General features: G+C 41.7%; 1 protein-coding gene across 1 annotated transcript in view; it reads left to right on the top strand.

The window, feature by feature from the left end:
- LOC118788100 (chromodomain Y-like protein 2) overlaps positions 1–22,514 on the top strand; it is a 125,154-nt gene that overhangs the window by 86,961 nt on the left and 15,679 nt on the right. The window contains exon 3 of the mRNA XM_036543971.1: positions 3,277–3,494. Within this exon, the coding sequence (XP_036399864.1) occupies positions 3,277–3,494 (218 nt within the window). The remainder of the gene's footprint in view (positions 1–3,276; positions 3,495–22,514) is intronic.

The raw sequence follows: 22,514 nt of genomic DNA, 5'->3' as shown, positions 1-22,514 counted from the left end.
CAAGGTCTCTGCTGAGCTCACAGTCAGCACAGGAACCTCCCAGGGCTGCTGTCTCAGCCCCAAACTCTATGCCCTGTACACCTATGACTGTGTATCCACTCAGAACAACAATATCGTTCTTAAATATGCAGATGACATGGCCATCCTCGGCCTCATCAAGGGTGGGGATGAGTCATCATACAGGGAACAGGTTAACATAATCATTGTCTATGGAGAGGACAATGACCTTGTTCTCAACATAGAGAAAACCAGAGAACTCATTCTGGACTTCAGGAGGAGAGCTCCCCCTATGCAGACACCACAGGCCAGAGAGCATCACCACTCACATGCTTCCACAACAGCCTTTTTCCAGCAATTGTCAGACCGATTGCTAAGGACATTAAGGCGGGAAGGAAGTACCACTCCCCCCACCTTACTCACACCATGGACAAGTAACTCATCACCCACTTGCACCTCACGTACTGGGTTTCTTGAATACTCAACTACCTCACCCCCTCACCCCCCTCCCACTCCGACTCTGTCTCTGTCAGACACAGTTCCCCCAGCCCATTGTCCTTTTCCATTGATTTCTCCACTGTTTTCTGTCTTGGTTTGTGCAATATTCCTCAATTCAAGTAGTGCATAATAATAATTATTAATTTAATCTCTTTTTTCCCCCTGCAATAAGTCATAGTGTGTATTTGTATATAGTGTGCACAGTGTGTATTTATTTTTTATTTGTAGTGTGTATTCTTCTGTTTTTTATATACAGGTGGTTCTTTTCTTATTTCATATTTTGCTGCTATTTTTTTTTTTTTGTTTAATTTGCCTTTATTTGTCTGTTGTTTTACAAAAAAGCTGACTCAGGGAGCCACGCACAAAAAATTCCATTGCACCTGTACTGCCGTGTACCTGTGCAAATGGCAATAAAATCTCTTGAATCTTATACTGAATATCAGCACAGCTGTGATTATCTTGGGCACTCGGCTTGCAGCTTCATACCTACGACCGAATCACAGCCGTGCTGATATTCAGTATAACAGCACTCATCTCTTGTGTGATATTGCTTAAATGCACAGTGACGTATGGGGTCAAGGGGCATCATGGAGTGCGATTAATCTGCGTTAATTTTCTTGACGCGTTATTTTTCTCACTTGTGGAAACTGGCTGTTTGTGTCTTTCAAAACAAAACTCAGATTTGTTCTCGGAGCGATTGCTCTCTCTGTTTGATTGAGTGCTGAGTTCGTGCAGTGTTTGTGGAGTGGTCTCTCTGCTCCTACATCCAAACGGATAAAAATAAAAATTGGGGCTATTCACCTAGCTATTAAATAAGGGTAGGTCTGATCTGCTCCTAAAGTTGAATCTTTTGTTGCCATTAGGGGACAGAGAGGGAATTTTCCACTTTTTTCCTCCGTCGAAGCGTTGGTCTACGAGCTAGCTCGCTAAGTTGTTATTTTGTAAAAAAAAAAAAACATTAAGGAACAGCTTGAATGCAGCTTTATTTATTATATATTTATTTCATTTTTTTATTTTATTTATTACATTTATTTGTCAGACGCTTTTATCCAAAGTGATGTACAAAAGTGCATACAGTAAGTATAGTGACAGTACGGGGACAGGATGTGTAAAGTTCCACAATGAGACAGTTCTCAGCTGAGAGCAAAGTCTGTTTGAGGACACAGCACTAGCTAATTTATACAGCTATGGGGTATAGGGCAACTAACAAGATCCAACTTCAATACAGCGTAATGAGTGCCAGAGTAAAGGCGGTAACAAGAAAACAAAAACAAAAAGCACACAGCAATTTATAACAGCGCTGATCCAGATGGGGAGCTGAAAGATGACAGCAGACAGGATTTGGGAAGTGCGTGGGGGGGGGGGGGGGGGGGGGGGGTTATGTGATAGGTCAGTCCAGGTAGAGTCCGAAGAGATGTGTCTTCAGACCACATCTGAAGGATTGGAGTGATGGAGGTGTCCGTAGCGGGACAGGGAGTTCGTTCGACCACTGGGGAGCTATGTAGGAGAAATGTCATTGCCTTGCAGAGCGAGAACCTCCCGCTTTGTCTGTGCAAGGAGAAAGACATCCAGTTGCTGCTGAGCGCAGGGGCTGGATAGGTGTGTAGGATTGGATGAGGTCTTGGAGGTAGGTAGGGGCTGTCCTGTTGACTGCAGAGAAGGCGAGGGTCAGCGTCTTGAATCTGATCCTGGCAGCGACAGGAAACCAGTGGAGGGATTTAAGCAGGGGAGTAACGTGGGAGAATTTGGGGAGGTTGAAGATTAGTCAGGCAGCTGCGTTCTGGATGAGCTGCAGAGGCTGGGTGGTGCAGGCTGGGAGGCCTGCGAGGAGAGCATTGCAGTAGTATAGACAAGGGAGCACTGTGGCCTGGACAAGGAGCTGTGTGGCGTATGTTGTCAGGAAGGGACGAATCCTCCTGATGTTGTGGAGGAGGAATCGGCAGCCCTGTGATGTGCGAGCAATGTACTCCTTGAAGTCCAGATTGCTGTTGAGGATGACACCCAAGCTCTTTGCTGATTGAGGGGATGGTATTGTGGTGTCATCGACGGTGATAGAGAGGTCTTGCAGGGGGGAAGGGCCGGCTGGGATGAAGAGCAGTTCTGTTTTGTTATATATACATACTATATACGTACATATATACTGTATATATGTGTGTGTGTGTGTGCGCACGTTTATATGTAAGGACGTTCTTATGTCTAAATGGGATACATAGCTACTGTGTTATTAAGAAATTGTCTCATTTGGCAATCTGTTATTTATTGCTTCTGTTTGTGCCAGTGCTGTTCGTATTGAGCTCCAGTGTGACCAGAAGACAAATTTTCATATTATGTACTATTGAATCAACAAAAAAGTTCTCTTGAATTTGAATGAGGTGCAGGAGTAACAGCTAGTTTTCATATGAATTATGGTAATGGAAGCCCTGAAGCTTTCAGTCAGGCCTGAATCTGTCTATAGTGAGCCCCGTGAAAACAAGTCTCCTCAGCTTTAAGTTAATTTGTGATTCATCTATATTCATGACTTCTTTTCTGTCCACCTAGGATCATTTTGTGAATTTCCCAGAATCCATAAGTAAATGTGCATTCATTTCTTATCCGGTACCTGCAAGTGATTATTTGTATAACCCCAGAATGTGAATTTCTGTGACATTGTGGTTCACATGAGTATGGCTCTAAAAGGATAATAGCTTTTGCTTGTCCCACTGCTTTTGTTTACCAAAAAGCACAAAATGACAGTCCTTGCACCTCTTCCCCACCCCCCAACACCGTTCTGTCTCAATACAGGGTCTACGCTGTCGAACGGGGAGATTAATTTGCACAGCTCAATGAAACGAAAGCTGGTGGAGGAGAAAGGCTATGTGTTTGACAAGAGACTGAGGTACAGCGTTCGGCAGAATGAGAGCAACTGTCGCTTTCGGGACATTGTGGTCAGGAAAGAAGATGGCTTCACACACGTTCTGCTATCAAGCCAAACGTCAGACAACAATGCATTAACGCCAGAGGTAAGCTGGCTGTTGATCAGTCACAGTCTGCACCATTTTATGTTCAAGCACAGACGTACACAGCTGAGTCTGGTATCTCATCACTATACTGTTTGCTGTCCTTATCAACTATTATCAGTATTTCTGAATACTATGATTTTGGTTAAGAACTCAACTGTTTTTTGTGTTTTATTTGATGTACGCTTCCGGGTGTTGTAGAATTTAGTCCTTCTGTTTTCCATGTTTTGTGGAAAAGTAGGTTTTGGGGAGGTTTTGTTTGGCAGTTGCTGGGTGTATTCATTCAAATCTCTAGGTTACTTTCAACATTGTGTTAGAGCTAAGAAGTCCCAATGAGGTGTTCTTACTGGGGAATGAATGTTATGCACAGAACACAGTTAAATTTGAATTGGATCAGACATGGTGTCTGTGAAATGTCCTCCTGACACATCATTTGTGTGGTGCAAAAATGTGAACTATTCCCTAACTCCAAACAGGAAGAGTGACCAGAATGAACAATACCCAACGTGATGCTGAAGCAGAAGCATAAGCTGATTGTTTAGATGTTTTGTTGCTCTGAAAGGTTAATAGAAATGTGCTGTACTGAAGAAAACCAGCATAATTCCCTTTTCTTACTACAACAAAATAATGTTCATTTTTCTCAACACTGTGTGCTCCTAATTTTTCCCCCAGATGAGAAGGGCAGGGGGGTTTAATGCTGTTGCATTGGAATTGTGAACTACCTGTTGTATCAAAGCAATTTGCCCGACTTCCCCTTTGAAGACAATTGCAGTTGTTCACATACACCGCAGAGTTTGAAAACAAGCCTCTTGTTGAATTTCCATTAAATAAGAGGCCCAGCTACACTAACTTGATAAATCAAGTCATTAAGACACAAGGTTTTACTTTTCTAATTAATTGTGCAACTGTATGGCTCGCATATATGAAATTAACAAAAGAAATCTTTCCCTAAAGGATATGATATAAGATGTGTTATAGTAAGAATGGCTCTGTTGCAATACCAAACAGTTTATAAAGGGTAAAGGGTTCAAACTGTTCCTTTCAGTTCTGGTGTTGCTGGGTTATTGAATGATGTCTGAATCTTGTTAAGCATTGAAAGACAAGTGAAAATTCTGGTCACTGTCATTGTCTTGTTTGAGTCCTAAATTATGCTGGGAGTTCCAGAATGGATTCTAAGTTTGACATTAAATTTTCATACAGAACATGTTAAGTAAATCGGAAAAGTAAAATCCACCTCAGTAGTGGCGTAAAGACTTTCTGGAAGCTTACATTTAACAGAATCTTAGAGCAATTTCCCTCAATTATTAAATGAACATACCCTATTAAAACATATTATGCCCTGTCTATTCCCGCTGCCCCAATGGCAACCTTCTCCCTGCATTCACCTCCATTGAGAGAAAACTCAACTTGTTGACCAAGCCCCCAAAACCGCCTCAGGACTGTTGCTACTCTCATCAAAAAACAGTACACCATGAGTGAAATACATTATGCCTCCAATGAAACGCACTAACCAAAAATTCAGATGTCCGACAGAAAAAGCAAATCAGTTGCCTTTTCTCTTCGTGTGTGTGTTTCATTGGATATTTGCAAATGTATTTGATTTTTACACCCGTTATTTTCATTTGTTTAGTATTTCTATTGTATTTAAAAATGGGATTGGAAATTCAATAGCAGCAGCAGCAGCAGAAATAGTCTTAATTAAAATAAATTGTGGGAATGAGCCCAGGTAAATATGTTGACTAAACAGTGCCCTATATGCCTCTCTGAAATAGACCCCCCCCCCCCCCACTTTGTTTTTGTGTCTAAAAGTGGCAATCAAGGGTGGAAAATTACCACCCTTGGTCCATATGGTGTATTGGGTGAAAGAATGTGATGCCTCTGATAAAAAAGGCTTATGCACAGGGTTGCCAACCGTCCTGTAAAATACGGAATTATCCCGTAATTGGAAACTAAAAGATGAGTCATGACCAATGAGAAGCACTGTCACCGTTGCTACGATACGTCTGACAGCGGCGTGAGATTTAAAAAATGGCAACCTCCAAGCATAGTCCGTTGGCGAAAAGAGAAAAGATTACAAAAATAGAGTAGGGAATGGGAAAATGAGTACCAATGGCTGGAATGCGTGGGAGAGAATGTGTACAAGGCCAACTGCACCGTCTGCACCGGGGTTTCTCTATTAGTCACGGCGAAATTTGTGACATCAAACAGCTCGCATCGGGTGAAAATCATAGGAGGAGCGAAAGGCTGCGGAGGACACAGGGAGAGGGAGCACTCTCAAAGTTCCTTGTCCACCAGGCGTCTCCAGAGGCTGATATGGTATGTATAATAATCATATCGATTTTTTAAACCAAAATCTGCTTGATAGATACCAGTGTTGGGGAAGCTACTTTGAAAGCATAACTTTGCAAGCTACCAATTACTTCAGACTGGAAGAAAACTTGAAACAGCAAAGCTACCCTAGGGAGAAATCTAGTTTGGTTAACTAAAGCTACTTAAAAAATTAGTTCAAACTACTTTGTGAAGAAATTGTTACATGATGTTTATATATAGTTTTTCTTAAAATACAGTTCTGTTTTATGCTAAAGAATGAGAAAAGAATATGTTAAAACTGTTGTTTTGCATAGCCCAAATAAAATTCTTGAATGATAATCTGTTACACATGTATTCTTATCTCTCAAGAATACAAAACTGATCAAATTCATCTTGTCTTAATACATGGGCCTATAGATACATGTGTGGTAAATGGTTTAAGCCATTGCAGTTTCCTTGATGTGATTATGTATGGTATGGATAGGACTTCTCACAACCAAGTATGTAGGCATTTTTATGTTATATCTTTAGATACAGTAAGTCTACTCCTGAAGGGTAATGCACAGTAGGCCCACATAATGTTATAGACCCACAGTAGTAGCTCCTCAGTCCAACACCCCCCCCCCCCCCCCCCCCCCCACACACACACACACACACATTCCTTGTTTCCATTTCAGGAAGTTGGCAACCCTACTTATGTGTGGTTTTTTCCAGTTTGACCGGCGCCATTTGAAACTTTGGCTTCTTCCTCACTAGAATTTCAGCTTCAGATGAAGCTCTCTTATAGACGTAACAGCATCCATCAAAGTCATTCAGCAGACCAGTAAATGAATAAGGCAGAAATTTTAATAGTCAGCAATGTCTAGATAATGTTGGCCATTCAGTTGAGGGCTGATGGTTAGCAGGCTGACTAGCTAGATAGCTAGCGAGCTAACTACTTATCTGAAATTAGCAGACTGGCTATAGTTATGCTGGCAAAATGGCTGGCTGTAGAGATGGCTAGGTAATTTGTTAAATCGCATTGTATACTATTTTATGAGTTCAGTAATCAAAGTTTTTCCTTTGAAATGTTTTTAATAAGCCACTGTTTTTTAGTCCATGTTTTAGTGTCAGATACTAAATACTAATACTTTGGCTATATATCCCAACATCCTAGTGGCCTTTTTCACTGCTACAGCACACTGCCTAGATCCTGTTAAGCTTGGGTCAACTATTACTCCCAAGTCTTCTTCAAATTGAGCACATTTTCCACACGCAAGACTTTACATGTAGCTAAATTGAATGTCATCTGCCAGGTATCTGCCCACTTTTGGATGCCGTTTAGGTCTTCCTGTATTACCTTAGCTGATTCTATACTGTTGGCTAGACCCCCTAGTTTTGTATCATCTGCAAATTTTACTACTTTACTAATAACCTCTGCATCAAGTTCATTTATGTATATAAGGAACAGCAAAGGCCCCAACACCAATCCCTGCGGGACTCCACTTCATACAGGACCCTGCTCTGATACAGTACCTCCCACAGTTACAGTCTGCTTTCCATTAGACAACCAACTTCGAACCCACACAGTGATAGCTCCTGTAATTCCTGCAGATTTCATTTTCACTATGAGCTCTTATGCGGTACTTTGTCAAATGCCTTTTGAAAGTCCAAACAGATAATATCATAAGCTTGGTTTGAGTCTAAACACACTGTAGCTTCCTCAAAAAAGTCTAGGAGGTTTGTTAAGCAAGACCTCCCTCTGCGAAAACCATGTTGGCTATCATTTAAGATACCATTGTGTTCAAGGAATAATTCCAAATTGCCCCTGATGATGGATTCCACTAATTTACATGTGATACAAGTTAAGCTGATGGGTCTATAATTTCCTGGATCAGTCCAGTCACCTTTCTTGTAGATAGGTACTATACTGCCATGCTTCCAGTCATCTGGCATTTCTCCAGTTTTGAGAGATTGTTTAAAAATAACTGCCAGAGGCTTGTAAACCACTTCTGCTGGTTCCCTGAGAACTCTTGGATATATTCCATCGAGGCCTGCTGCCTTATTTGTTTTAAGTTTTTTGAGTTTATCTAGTACTTCTGCATCATTTAAATCAATTTCCTCCATAAGACTCTGAGGACTGACTGCACCTGAAGGCATATGTGAAAACACTTCACTAGTGAAACTCTCCACAGAGGAACTATTTAGGGTATCAGCAATAGCTTTGTTATCATGAACCATAACTCCATCCTTATTTTTTATACCTCTTATCTCATCCTTAACTATCCTTTTAAGACTGTATTATTGAAAAAAGTGTTTAGAGCTGCTCTTTGCATCTAGTGCAATCTGTCTTTCAAAACAGTCTTTTTTTAGCTTCCCTTTTCTTAACTTGAGCTCACATATTACTGTATTCAAAGCTGTCCAACTCGTGTTTTCTAAATAATTTCCTTTTTTGTTTCAAACTGTCCCGTAACGACTTATTCATCCACTGTGGATGCTTCTTTTTCAGCTTGCCTTTTCTCACTTGTGGAATGAATTTACGCTGTACATCCAGAATAATCATTTTAAATATGCACCACATTTCTTTCACAGTTTTGCCATCTAGAAGAGGTACCCAGTTTATATTCCTTGTATAATCACGCATCTTAATAAAGTCAGCTCATCTAAAGTTGAAAACTCTAGCACTGGAGAATGCAGACTTAACTTGCCAAAAAACTTCAAATGTAATTGCTCTATGGTCACTTGTTCTGAGTGGCTCCCCTACCTCAGTACTGCAAATTTTATCAGGATTATTAAACAGAACCAGATCTAGAATTGTGTTCTCTCTTGTAGGTTGAGTAACAGACTGTATCAAAAAGCAGTCATTTACAACATCTAAAAACTCTTCCTCACATTTACGTTGACCTGACACAGCTTCCCAATTAATTGAAGGGTAATTGAAGTCCCCCATTACTATTGTCTCACCCCTCTGACATGCTAGCTTAGTATTATCAAAAAGCATACTATTCTGTCTGAGGCTGGTGGCCTATAACATACTCCGACATTCAGACCCTTTACATTTTCCCCCAATATTTTAATCCATATGTCTTCGCTAACACCAAGGGGTTCCATTCCTGGAATTTCCTGAATATTAAGATTATCCTTTACATAGAGAGCTAAGCCCCCTCCTCTTCTATTGGTTTCTACCCTTTCTTAGCAGCTTGTATCCCTCTACGTTATACTCATCCCCATCCCCTGCACCAAGCCACGTGTCTGTGATCCCAACATCATAATTACAATTACTCATAACAGTTTGTAGTTCTAAAATTTTATTTTTTATGCTTCTAGCATTTAAACAGAGGATTGTCAGGGTACTGCGTATGTATTTCCTGTCTTTCTTTTCCACTCCCAGCTGCTCAGAACCACCTCTATTACAGTGCTGCTCTGACTGATTTGCAATCATGGTTCCCTCACTACTAATAAAATACTTACCCATGGTGTGTTCTATTCTGACAGTCTGTCTATCCCTACCCATCTCACTGTATAACCTCCCTGCCCCCCCCCCCCCCCCCCCCCCCAGACCCTAGTTTAAATAACCTTCTGCTACCTTAAGCATACGCTGGCCCAGTGCAGCTGTACCCCCCGGTTCAGGTGTAACCCGTCCCACTTGTACAGGTCACCCCTGTTCCAAAAGGAGTCCCAGTGCCCCATAAACCTGTACCCCTCTTTCCTACACCAGGTTTGTAGCCATGTGTTAAATCTCCATATAAAGGCTTGCTTCCCTTTGCTTGCTCGTGGTACCAGTAGAATTCCAGAGAAGACTGCTGTGGAGGTTCTGCTCCTAATCTTCCCTTTGTAAATTTAAAGGGAAATTGTCTTGCAGAACCCTGAACCTACCCCTTTCCTATGTCATTGGCTCCAACATGGACCATGACCACTGGATCCTCCCCCGCTCTGGCCAGAAGCTTGTCCGCATGTTCCAGGAGGTCTCCAACCTGGGCACCAGGCAGGCAACAGACCATGCGAGACTCCTTGTCACGCGAACACACTATGCTATCTACCCCTCTAATGATTGAGTCCCCCACTATCACCAACTCCCTTTTCTTGGAGGATGAGGCCACCTGGGTGCCCTGGGGCTCTTCAGTCCTCCCACTCTTATGATTGTGGGCCAACTCGTCCTGCAGTGGCATGAAACGGTTGGCCGCAATCTCCAGAGATGCCACCCCTCTTGGAATTGTGCACCCCTTTCTACGCCTACACCCTACTGTAACCCAGCTCTCTTGCCTTATCTGGTCTGTATCTTCCCCCCTACCCAGCTTTGGTGAGCACACTATCTCCTTATAGGATGTACTAATCAGTTCCTGGAACTCAGGATTACAGCTAGTTTGGCCTCGAAATCAAGAATCTTGTTCTCCAAGTGCTCAACGAGCCGGCAACGATCGCAGATGAAATCATCCTGGAGATCTCCCTCCAGAAATCCGATCATCTGGCAACTCTCGTACAGTTTTGGCCACATTTTTCTCCCCTAACTGAACACGCTTTCCCTAAATAAAGATTTACTGCCGAGACAGAATTACCAGCTAATAGAGCAGTTGAGCAGAGCAATCGAGAGCAATCCCATCAGTCAGTTATGTTTAATTGTTACATATGTGTAATTGTGTGCTCACCTATATTTTATTTACTAACTACTTGTGTATTTACTCCCTTGTCTCCCGCCAACACTTCCCCTCCCTAGGCCACCAGTCCCAAAGATATGGGAGACAGCACACTTAGGCCACTGGCCAGAAGGAATAGTTGGCAATATCAGACTGTCTTTCCTTTAGATGGCACAGAGCAGTACAAGCCTAAATGTTGTAGCCACCAAGTTGGCCAGTTGGACTGTCTGAGGCCTCAGTCACCCTGTAAAGCATAGCAAAGTGTTCTCACATTTATCCAAACTTAAGATTGACATAGCATTTCTACAGGAGACCCATCTATTGTCAAAAGACCTGTCCAGACCTGTCCAAAGGACCTGTCCCATCTATTGTCAAAGGACCTGTCCAGATAATGTACATTTTTCCCAAAACTGTGTAAAAACAATGTATCAACTCTTTTATGGACTCATATGCAATGTGTGACCCCCTAAGATTCAAATACCCCACATCCAGGCAGTTCTCCTTTTTCTCCCCAGAACACCAGTCTTATTCAAGGATTGATTATTTTTTGTTGTACAACAAATTACTTCCACTTCTCAGTGGGATTGAATATGAGAGTATAGTTATATCAGACCACGGCCCAGTGGTTCTAAGTCTTTGTTTTCCTGAAAGGGTGCCATGCCGGCCTATATGGTGTTTTAACCCTAGGCTTCTCTCTGATGGAAATTTTCTTACTTTTGTAAAATCGCAAATAGACTTTTTTTTAAACAATTGAGGCTACAGAGCCAAGTTATTGCAACTTGTGGGAGACGCTCAAAGCTTACATCAGGGGTCAGATAATCTCTTACAATGCAAGTGAGGGCAGGGGAAATGGAAAATGCATTACAGAAATTGCCAGTAGAATAAAAGACATTGATCAGATACATGCGGTGTCCCCATTTGTGGAACTATTCAATTCAATTCATTTTTATTTGTATAGCGCGTTTTACAACACAAGTTGTCACAAAGCAGCTTTACATTGTTCTCAGGCCTGAGACCCCCTGAGAGCAAGCCTAAGGCAACAGTGGCAAGGGAAAACTCCCTATCCCTCAAACCTTGAGCAGAACCCGGCTCAGAGGGGGAGCCCATCTGCTTCTGGGCAGCACTGGGCATATAGAGTTAAAGACAAGTTATACAATGTACTTTAACACATTTAAGATTGATAGACAATAGTAATTAACAGCAGAGTGATTATAAGAATGTCTCCTAGGATGTCCGGTTCTTAGAATGCAGTTGGCTTTGATGGGCAGGGCAGGAAAACAGGATGAGATGCTTGGGCTACAGCTCCGGACAGGAGCCCGGAGCAGGGATAGGAAACAAACAGAAAACAGTGATTAGTGGATGGTAAGAATGGCATGGGTGTAGTACAGTGAGGCAGGAGAGGAGGGGCAGTGAAAAAGGTGCCAGTGTGCAACAAAGAAAAAAAACCCCGGCAGGCTAACATTATGGCAGCATACCTAGCGGACGGGAGGCAAGGGACCGGCATAGTCATGAGAGCGATCCTAAGACAGTCAACACCAGATCACGGCACAGAGTCCATGAAAGCAATGACCGCTTACTCCACCAGACACTCTATGATCCACGCCAGCACCAGGCCATGTCCCTCAGCTGAAGGATTTACTATATAGATATGCTTTGAGCCTAGATTTAAAGGTGGAGAGAGAGTCTGTTCCCCAAATCTCGGTGGGTAAGCTGTTCCACAGGAGAGGGGCTTGATAGGAAAAGGCTCTACCGCCTATAGTAGTTTTGCCCACTCTTAGAATGATGAGAAGCTGGGCATTTTGGGAATGAAGGGCTCTCTGCGGAAGATATGGATGAAGAAGGTCCTTAAGATGGGGGGGGGCAAGCTCATTTAAAGCCTTAAATGTGAGTAAGAGTATTTTAAAAACGATCCAGTATTTAATAGGTAGCCAATGGAGAGAAGCCAGAACTGGGGTGATGTGCTCAAAGCGTTTAGTTTTAGTTAAGATTCGAGCAGCTGCATTTTGCACCAGCTGAACGGGTTTTAATGAGACATTTGCACATCCTGACAAGAGGGCATTACAGTAGCCTAATCTGGATGTTACAAAGGTATGGATTAATTTTTCAGTGTTGTTAATTGATACGATTTTCCTGATTTTGGCTATATTTCTCAGATGGAAGAAGGCAGTCCTAGAGGTGTTAGTTATGTGAGTTTCAAAAGAAAGCTCAGGATCAATAACAACACCAAGATGGCTGCACTCGGGGCAAGGAAGACACCATCAAGGTCCAGTGTAAAATGAGTGAGTTTGCTCCTGATTGAATTTTGGTTATGACCAATATTTCTGTTTTGTCTGTTAAGGAGGAGAAAGTTTCAGGCCATCCAATTCTTTACATCTGTTAGGCAGGCCTCCATGTTTGATATATTCAGTGGGACATCGGGTTTGACTGATATGTATAACAGATTGTCATCCGCGTAACAGTGGAAATTAATGTCATGTTTACGGATGATATCACCAAGAGGCAACATGTATAATGAAAAGATCTTACTCTGGAATGAGAGGAAGATTCGTTGTTAATGGAGACAAACTGATATCGTTCTGATAGATAAGACCTAAACCAAGATAGGGCCTGTCTGCTTTTGCCAACCAGGTTTTCGAGGCGGTCAAGGAGGATACAATGATCGGCAGCACTTAGGTCTAGTAGCACAAGAAGAGAGATACAGCTATTGTCACAGGAGAGTAGAAAGTCGTTGAGCACTTTCAGGAGAACGGTTTCCGTACTGTGGTGAGGTCTAAACCCGGACTGAAAAACTTCCAAAATGTTGTTAGAGTGTAAAAATGCACAGAGTTGCTTTGATACTGCTTTTTCCAGAATTTTTGAGAGGAATGTGTTCAGTGAATTGATGCTCTCGCAGGCTAACTAATAAACTGTTACACAAAGAACTTCAGTCTGGAGCGTGGTCGGAGGTGAGGTAGAAACAGGTTTATTGATGGTCTTCAATACAGCAAGGCTTCACACGATGGTCGGCTTCAGATGTTACACGCACTAAGTCTCACTTAGTCTTACGCCTTACACACTCATCCTCATGATCCGGTCTGTCTCTGCAGCGGCTAGGTGACTCTCACACCCGCACCTGGACACGCACGTACACGACTCAACTCTGCTCCGCGTTGTGCTGTGCTGAAACTCTGCTGAACAAAGAACATCTTATACCATCCCTAAGCTGTCCAGAATGGTTAATTATAACTGTCCTTGCATCGCCTAGAGTTTGGCACCTAAATGGAAAAACATTGCTTCAAAAGGTATCTCTAGATTGATAAGGAGTACATACTGACCCAACTCCCCTTTGTCACAGACACTGACAAGGGAGGCAGAGTGGGAGAAAGTTCAGCCGGGTAGAGAACCCCTATATCGCCTAAGAACAAAACCTTTATTATAAGTTATAAGAAGCTTCTAAGAACTGAGGTATCTTGGTTGTGCTGATCATCCCAAATGGTTAAATATGACGTGACTAACCTAGTACTGAACTACAGCTATATGAGTGCTCAAAATCATAGGCCTCACCGTTGGGACGGCCTTGTGCCACTTACACACTTTCAGTATGCCTGTGTGCATGATTAGTTCAACATAGCAGCATCTCTTGGAATGTAGGCCACAGGTCACAACTCTGTGAGCAGCCTAAAAACTACACAGTCACATTATACACTGTGCATACTAATTCTACCAAACTAATCAGTCTACTGATATAATGAGCACTAAATAATCACCACTATTCTTCAAATGGAAGGTTCAAGATGGGCCTATAGTTTGACAGGTCATTGGGATCAAGATTGGGCTTTTTCAGAATAGCCTTGATAACTGCTACTTTGAAGGGATGAGGTACGTGTCCAGACGTAAGGGAGGCATTGATAAGATTTAATAGCGGTGTGCCAATTGCAGGCAGTAGCTGTTTTAGGAAGCCGATTGGTATGGGGTCAAGTTGGCTGGTAGAGTTATTAGATGAATTGATAAGAGAAGAAAAGTCGCTAAATTCAATGGGTATAAAAGAGTCAAAGCGTGATGCGGGCCTAATAGACATACCTACATAATCTGGGACGGGACTGGCCAGGCAGGAGGCAGAAGTCGATGAGAATTTTTGTATTGTGTCTCTTATCTTTATGATTTTACTACCAAAGAAGTTCATGAAGTCATTGCTACTATAAATTGCTGGTATGGTAGGGTTAACTGATGCAGGACTCCTGGTTAATCTGGCAATGGTGCTAAACAGGTACCTAGGATTGTCCTTATATCTCTCAAGAAGGGTAAAGAAATATTTGGATCTGGTAGCTGTGAGGACATGCTTGTAGGTTAGGAGACTTTCCTTCCACGCCAGGAGAAAAACCTGTAATTTGGTGGAGCGCCATTTTCTTTCGAGTTTTCGCGAAGCTTGTTTGAGAGCACGAGTATGGTTATACCAAGGTGCTAGCTTCTTGTCTATATCGCAAAAGAAGACTACAAGAGACTGAATTTGACAGTCTAACCAGTAGGACGGTGGAGGACCTCCATCTGAAATCACGCCAGGACTATTATGAAAATGGGGAACGTGTTAGAGAAGCATTAATCTCCCTAGATGCAAACAAAGCATTTGATAGGATCTAGTATAATTTTCTATTTAAAACACTGGTTTGGGTTTGGCCCTACCTTTTGTTCTTGAATTAGGACTCTTTCTCCCCTGCTCTTTGATATTTCCATTTGAGGTTAGGCATGATAAATTCACCTATTTAGGTGTGAATGTAACCTCTAAATATTACGATTTATTTGAGACCATTTTCAAAGTAGCACTGAATAGAACTAAGAAAGATATGTCACGGTGGTCAACACTTCCTCTGTCACTAGCAGGCAGAATTAACTTGGTAAAAATAACCATCATGCCACGATTCCTGTTTATATTTCAGACTATACCTATCTTTATCCCTAAATATCCCTAAATGCAAAATACATTTTGTCAGCACATTCTTGTACTATATTTATACTTTAATATTAGTCCTTCCCAAGTCATGCTCAGCAGTAAGAAGACCCTGCTTATGACACCCATTGCTGCCAACCTCCTTTTCCCTCCTTCACTCACTGATCCAGCATTCCAGAGATGGTCCAGAAAGGGAGTGAAATATTTATCTGAGTTTTTCAAGGATAACAGTTTTATTTCCTTTAATCAGCTACAAAAAGAATATGATATCCCACGGGCTGACTTCTTTAGATATTTACAGGTCAGACATTATGCTAAAACACTATTGCTATTGCCTTCACCACACTCTTAGCTAGAAGACTGATCCTCCAAAAATGAAAAAAAGGCACTGCCCCCAACACATAAGCAGTGGAAGAGGTGATGACACATTTCAAACTGGAAAAGCTGAAACAGTCAATTCGAGGTTCAACCGAAAAGGTTTTTTAAGGTGTGGCTATTGGGATGACTGGCTGTTGGCGTAATAAAAGTGTCAGAGTGTCAAGAATTTTCCAAACCCAGTGGTTTATTTACAGGTGCCTCAATTACTAGTGCAGGATATTTACAATGTAACAACTAACAGGAACTAACAAACAACAAAAAACTTGACAAAACACCAAACAAAAAAAAAGATTATATTGAAACTTGTTTGTGCTGGTAGGCTATGCCCCGAACTGGGCCCTATAGCACCCACTAGGAGAGTTAGCATACTCTCCCAGTGCCTCACCTTCCAAAAAAGACACCCGAGGGTGCTCTTCCCAGGCCTTATAAACCTGAAGCCCCTCCCCCTGAGATACAGCAAACATTCTGACACATTTGCATCCCATAATTTACAGTTTCTTATCCCTTCACAAAAAGAAAGACAAACTGCTAATTGAGTGTAACATTATTTCCATTATACAATAAGGGGTACTGTAATACACTTAAACAACCGTAAAAAGATGCATATTCACATATATTCCCCCCTCTGTTTAACATTTGGTTTGCCCTGGGCAAAACCCCCTCTCTTTAAGTGCATTGTGTCACCTGCGCCCCCTTTTACAACAAAACCATGGGCAACCAGTGCATAAGTACCCCCCCATATTTACTAATTACAGTTATCATAGAGAAACAATGATTATATCTCCCACCAGTGGTACATTTAACAACAAACAAAATGCTTTTTACACACATTCCCTTTGAGTTTTAAGACGTTTTTTTAAACTGTGTTTGATTTGCCGGAAGGTCTCCCTTGCGTATCTACATGGAAGTTGCGTTAATTCAGATTTCAAGTTTTAAAGTTCCTATTTGCATTTTTTTAGCATAACTACCACCTATTCCACAGCTCTTTACAACCATCCACCTACAACTAAACATTTTTATGTTTAAACTCGCCAATCCCTCTGATGTTCCGCCAGCACCGGAAATATACAAAAAAATGTCTTTAGTGAGGTGAAGTGGAATCGATGGCATCTTTCACAAACGGCACGACATTCAGCCCATGACATTGGCAACCATTCTTACAGTACTTTGAGTGTGAGTGTGACCCCAAATGACTGAAATGTCTCCCTAAAATTTGTTATCCCAGCCCCCGCCCCATACCCCCCCCCCTTTTCTTTCTTTTTCACCTTGTAAGTGAGCACTCTTTGTTTGTGCATTGTCTGTTGTTGTTGTTGTTGTTGTTGTTTGAAACCTTTGAAAATCACTAAAAACAATTCAAATAATAATTAAAGACAGTCTGTAGATGAAGATGTGTAGCTTGTTATTCTATGTACCAAAACATGTTACATGAAACCAAAAAATGTGTGAACTGTGCTCTACATGTGAGGATAAGTGCTGAGGCTTATAGAGTTTTTGAGGGTATACAGTGAAGCAGTATAAAGAAATAAAAAGCATGAAGGTGTCATGGATCTAATTTAAAAGACTGCTGAACATCAACATATAACACTGAGAGAAAAAAACTGTCAAAAATGAACATTCAAGAAGACTTTAAAAATTACTTAAAAAAAAACAAACCTCATATGATTTTGGCAACAGTGTAGCATAGTGGTAAGGAGCAGGGCTCGTAACCAAAGGGAGTCTGGTTTGATTCCCCATTAGGGAACTATTGCTGTACACTTGGGCAAGGTACTTAACCCAGAATTGCCTCAGTAAGTATCCAGCTGTTTGAATGGATGACATGTAAAAATTGTACCCTATGTAAGTCGCTCTGGATAAGAGCACCTGCTAAAATGCCAACAATGTAATTATTTTCTGATTTTAAATACTATTGAAAATAATTTTTAGATTTCTGGCAGAACAAATGAGTAAATAAATACAATGTTCAAGTAACATATCCATATTTGTTAGGATGCATTACTGAATTTGAAAATGTATTATTTTATATTCAGTCATTAAAATAACACAAAAAGTATGCAATTGAGGTTATGGAATTGCAGTAACTTTGCTGTTATGAAAATGAATTGTACTGCATATCTACTCTGCACCTGCAGCTATGCAGCTTTGGGTAGGCTGTTGGAGCTAATGTACCTCAGATAAGTTAAGTAGGTTCATTGAAATTGTTCCATTTCTCAAGAATTGTTCAAATGATCATTTGTGTGGCAAAAGTGCAATGGGAACAACAACAAAAAATATATCCCAGGACAGCAGTGTGTGGTTGTATGATACCAAAAAAGCAAATTTGTGAATTCTGTGCAAGAATCAGCTCCTCATCCCTGGAAACGATAGTCAGTTTACTCCATTAGGAACTCTAACTCTTAGGAATGATTTACCACCACTTGCACCTTGTTTGGTACATCCAGCCTGCTTTATGATCTTTGTCTTCCAATACAGGATGTTGTAGAAAGTGCACAAAAACCACAAAACCAATTTTTGCTTTTCTATAAAGGCTCCAGTCAAGTTTATTCATGACTGTAACTGATAGTAAGCCTTTAGAAGAGCCATTTGCTTTCTAGGTCAGTTATAAACTAGGCCAGCCTGGTTAGCCACGCTAACCAGTTCATGGCTCACATTTGAAGCAGGTCTTCCTTAAAAATCAAAATTCTTTTACAGGGTCAAATTGCATACTGAAATCTGTTAGTGTGCTTGTTGAATGCTGAGAACACAGAAAAAGACATTCTGTGGTCTATATTGCTCATGTCATTTCACTGAAAGAGCAGTCAATAATATATTCGAAGGGTGTGGACTGAGATTTATGCTTGAGTGGTCGTAGATCTCTGTAGCAAAGGGCGAGAGCAGTCACCCCACCCGGCTTCGAACCCGGGTCTACAGGGTACTAAACATGTGACTTTGACCGTGACGCCAAAGAGCCAGGCTCGTTGGTATGGCAGTCAGAGCACATACTCCACCGTAGTGACGGCACTCCATCACACTGCCCTCCCCTTCGGGAAACACGCCCATGCGCTTCACGCACCATAGCGTCCCTCACACATTCTCTTGCCGTACTTCTCCCATCCCAGGGTGCCCCACTCACCAGTGCTTCACCCATCTCTGGGGTCCCTCACACCGTGCTTCACCCATCTCTGGGGTCCCTCACACACCGGGGTCAGCTGAACCTGGGGGTCCCTCATACGGCTCACACACAGGGTACGCCTCCGATGGCCTCGCGGCAAGCCATCCCACTTCTGACACTCTCTGAATCTCTTATAAATAGGTATATATATTTACAGATGAGATGAGATGAGAGTCCTTGTGCCAAATAAAATTCAAGTTCCAAATTTCAATCATACTTAACTTAGTGGTATGAAAAGAAGTATTCTTATCTGTGTATAGCAGTACACGTCAAATCATTACTCCAGTTCAATCAGATCACGGCATGTTCCGAGGTGTCAGATGTTCTAATGCTGAGGATATTTCAAATGGCATTTGCTGACAACTAGATGGCATGTCTACGTGTAACGGGTGGTATCTTAACTGCGTTGTGTTTAATTCGATGTTACGTGGGTCGGCGAGCGAGCGAGTTTCGAGGTTCTCACTGCTCGCTGCCAACCCCTCACAGCCAGCATCTTTGCCAGTTGAGCTAAAGGCAAATTGCCCTTTGCCTGTCAGCAACAACACTACTTAACCATGTCTCGGGAAAGTGACGTAGCCGCTGCAACCACTCGGCTACCTGCTACCCGCTACCTGCTACCTAAGGCTTTACGCAGGACTCACACGAGCTAATCACTTCAGCTCTGCTACATACGGTGTCACATTTTCTGCCAAAAGGACTGCTGTTGTTGGATATACATCAGCCCTAAATTCAGTTGTGCTGAGTTGATAATATGACTGTGTAACCCCACGTTCCCAACCGACGGTACTCTCGCAGGAATCACAGGCAGACAGGATGGGTTGGGTTCACAGCGCGTGTTTTATTAGCACTGGCACATAAACAGCATAAGTAGGTTGTCAAATATACGTCAGTAACACCTGCGTGAAGTTGGCACCCCAAGTATTTAAAAAGTTCGAAATGGCATTACTGTTCGTTTGTGCCACGTTTGTGCCGTAAAAATTTTCGTTTGTGCTGCTATGGTTTTTTAGATATAACAAATTATATTGTATGTGCTGTGACGTCACTCAGCACCCCAAGCTTCTCCGAATTGCCCCAAAATTGTCTCGTTCGTTTGTGCTACGTTTGTGCCGTAAAAATTTTCGTTTGTGCTGTTATGGTTTTTTAGATATAAACATTGCATCTTTGGGCGATGACGTCACCCAGCACCTAAGCTTCTCCGATTTGCTCCAAAATGGTCTCGTTCGTTTGTGCTACGTTTGTGCCGTAAAAATTTTCGTTTGTGTTGCTATGGTTTTTTAGATATAAACATTGCATCTTTGGGCGATGACGTCACCCAGCACCCCAACCTTGTCCGAATTGCTCCAAAATGGTCTCGTTCGTTTGTGCTACGTATGTGCCGGTTTGTGCCGTAAAAATTTTCGTTTGTGCTGTTATGGTTTTTTAGATATAAACATTGCATCTTTGGGCGATGACGTCACCCAGCACCCCAACCTTGTCCGAATTGCTCAAAAATGGTCTCGTACGTTTGTGCTACGTTTGTGCCGTAAAAATTTTCGTTTGTGCTGCTATGGATTTGTAGATATAAACATTATATTTTTGGGCGATGAGGTCACCCAGCACCCCAACCTTGTCCGAATTGCTCCTAAATGGTCACATTAGTTTCTGTTACGTTTGTGCTGGTTTGTGCCATGATAATTTTCGTTCGTGTGGTCATGCTTTGGATAAACACTGTACTTCATGGCAAAAATTCTGTGACAACTTACAGAACGCTGCTTTCTCCATAACGAAGAAAGTGGCTTCTACTGTGCAACGTTTTGCTGGTTGGTGCCCTGAAAAAACTTACATTACATTAGTTCGCTGATAGGCCTATGTGAGATACAGGATATTTCATGTCATGTAATATTTAATATGTTTAATAAACATAAGCCATACGTGTGTGGTCCTGCAGGTATACAGGTAATCTTGAATGTCTATAGACACCACTTCATTTTTTTCCTGTACTGTATTTTAACTGCTCTATTTGAGTGTAGAACGCACAAGACCACCTGTGGGTATTTAAGCTGTGGGAACGCGCTGTGTTCTTCAGTTGGCAGTTGACATGAGCTGAAGTAAAAAATCAGCCGACCCACAAATATTTGTTCATTCATTCTTTCAGGTGGGTAGATATCACCATAACCACTGGTACATTGTATTATTAGCGTACGTCGTCTGGGTAGTGAAACTGTTACTGTCATGTAGCTCGTTGTTATTACTATATCAGTCTATAGCAGAATCGTTAAAATGTTACCTATGTGCGTATGGTAGCTTGCTAGCCGCTAGCTTGTCATTTACGTTGTCAAACCAGGGATCAAAACGAGTAGGAGTGAGTCAGATGTAACGTTTGCCTGGCTCCACGGATACCAATTCAATGACAATAATCCAATAACAGACTAACAGATACATAATAATGATACGTATAGCCTGGTGATTAAATAAAACTATGTGATCGCCATATCTTTACACTTTCCAAAATAAAGTACACAGAAACACAATGTTTGTAAAAGTAAAGAAAATCAATGCATACCTGCATAAGAGTGCATATAACAGAAAAGAAGAGGATCCACGATGTGGAATGAACTTTTCCACCTGTCAATAAACCATCGCAGCAATCACCTTCAATAACCCCGACGACACAACCATCAAACACTCGATTCAGCAATAATTTTTTTTTATAATGAAACATCCATGTTACCAATTTCATGTTTGACTTTGACAAGTCAGGAAAATTTTAGCAAGCTAGCTGATTGACAGCCTGCAGTTTGCAGTTAGCTTGTCAATAGTTTAGCATGTGATGTTGGTATACGATCGAATGTATTAAAATAATAAGTAAAAATCGAAATTTGCACTCAATACACAGATAATAAAACCATACAGAACCTATGTGAGACAGGGGATTATACATGTTGATTGTGGATGGATATTATCAACTTTTATAAAGAAGTTGTACATGGAGCACATGTCACACTGACAGTAAAAGGGGAGAAATATGGATGCGCAGGGGACTTAACCCTTTGTTAGCCACACCCCCTTTTCAAGTGACCTCCCATGAATCAGTACAATCCCAAAATGCCTCCACACAGGAAGAACACCGAAACAATTCAACAAAATAAAAGCAGATAGGCGACCACAAGGAAATGAATAACTAAAAAATAGCTAATCCCAGCAACATGGATATGAAATACTAGTGAAATAATAATGTCAATATTAATCCTGCTACACACAGTAGAAGTCACTTTCTTCGTTATGGAGAAAGCAGCGTTCTGTAAGTTGTCACAGAATTTTTGCCATGAAGTACAGTGTTTATCCAAAGCATGACCACACGAACGAAAATTATCATGGCACAAACCAGCACAAACGTAGCAGAAACTAATGTGACCATTTAGGAGCAATTCGGACAAGGTTGGGGTGCTGGGTGACCTCATCGCCCAAAAATATAATGTTTATATCTACAAATCCATAGCAGCACAAACGAAATTTTTTTACGGCACAAACCGGCACAAACGTACGAGACAATTTTTGAGCAATTCGGAGAAGCTTGGGGTGCTGGGTGACGTCATCGCCCAAAGATGCAATGTTTATATCTAAAAAACCATAACAGCACAAACGAAAATTTTTACGGCACAAACGTAGCT

The sequence above is a fragment of the Megalops cyprinoides genome, chromosome 13 (genome assembly GCF_013368585.1).
Source record: "Megalops cyprinoides isolate fMegCyp1 chromosome 13, fMegCyp1.pri, whole genome shotgun sequence".
Classification (NCBI taxonomy): Eukaryota; Metazoa; Chordata; class Actinopteri; order Elopiformes; family Megalopidae; genus Megalops; species Megalops cyprinoides.
This window is presented reverse-complemented; position numbering and strand designations above follow the sequence as displayed.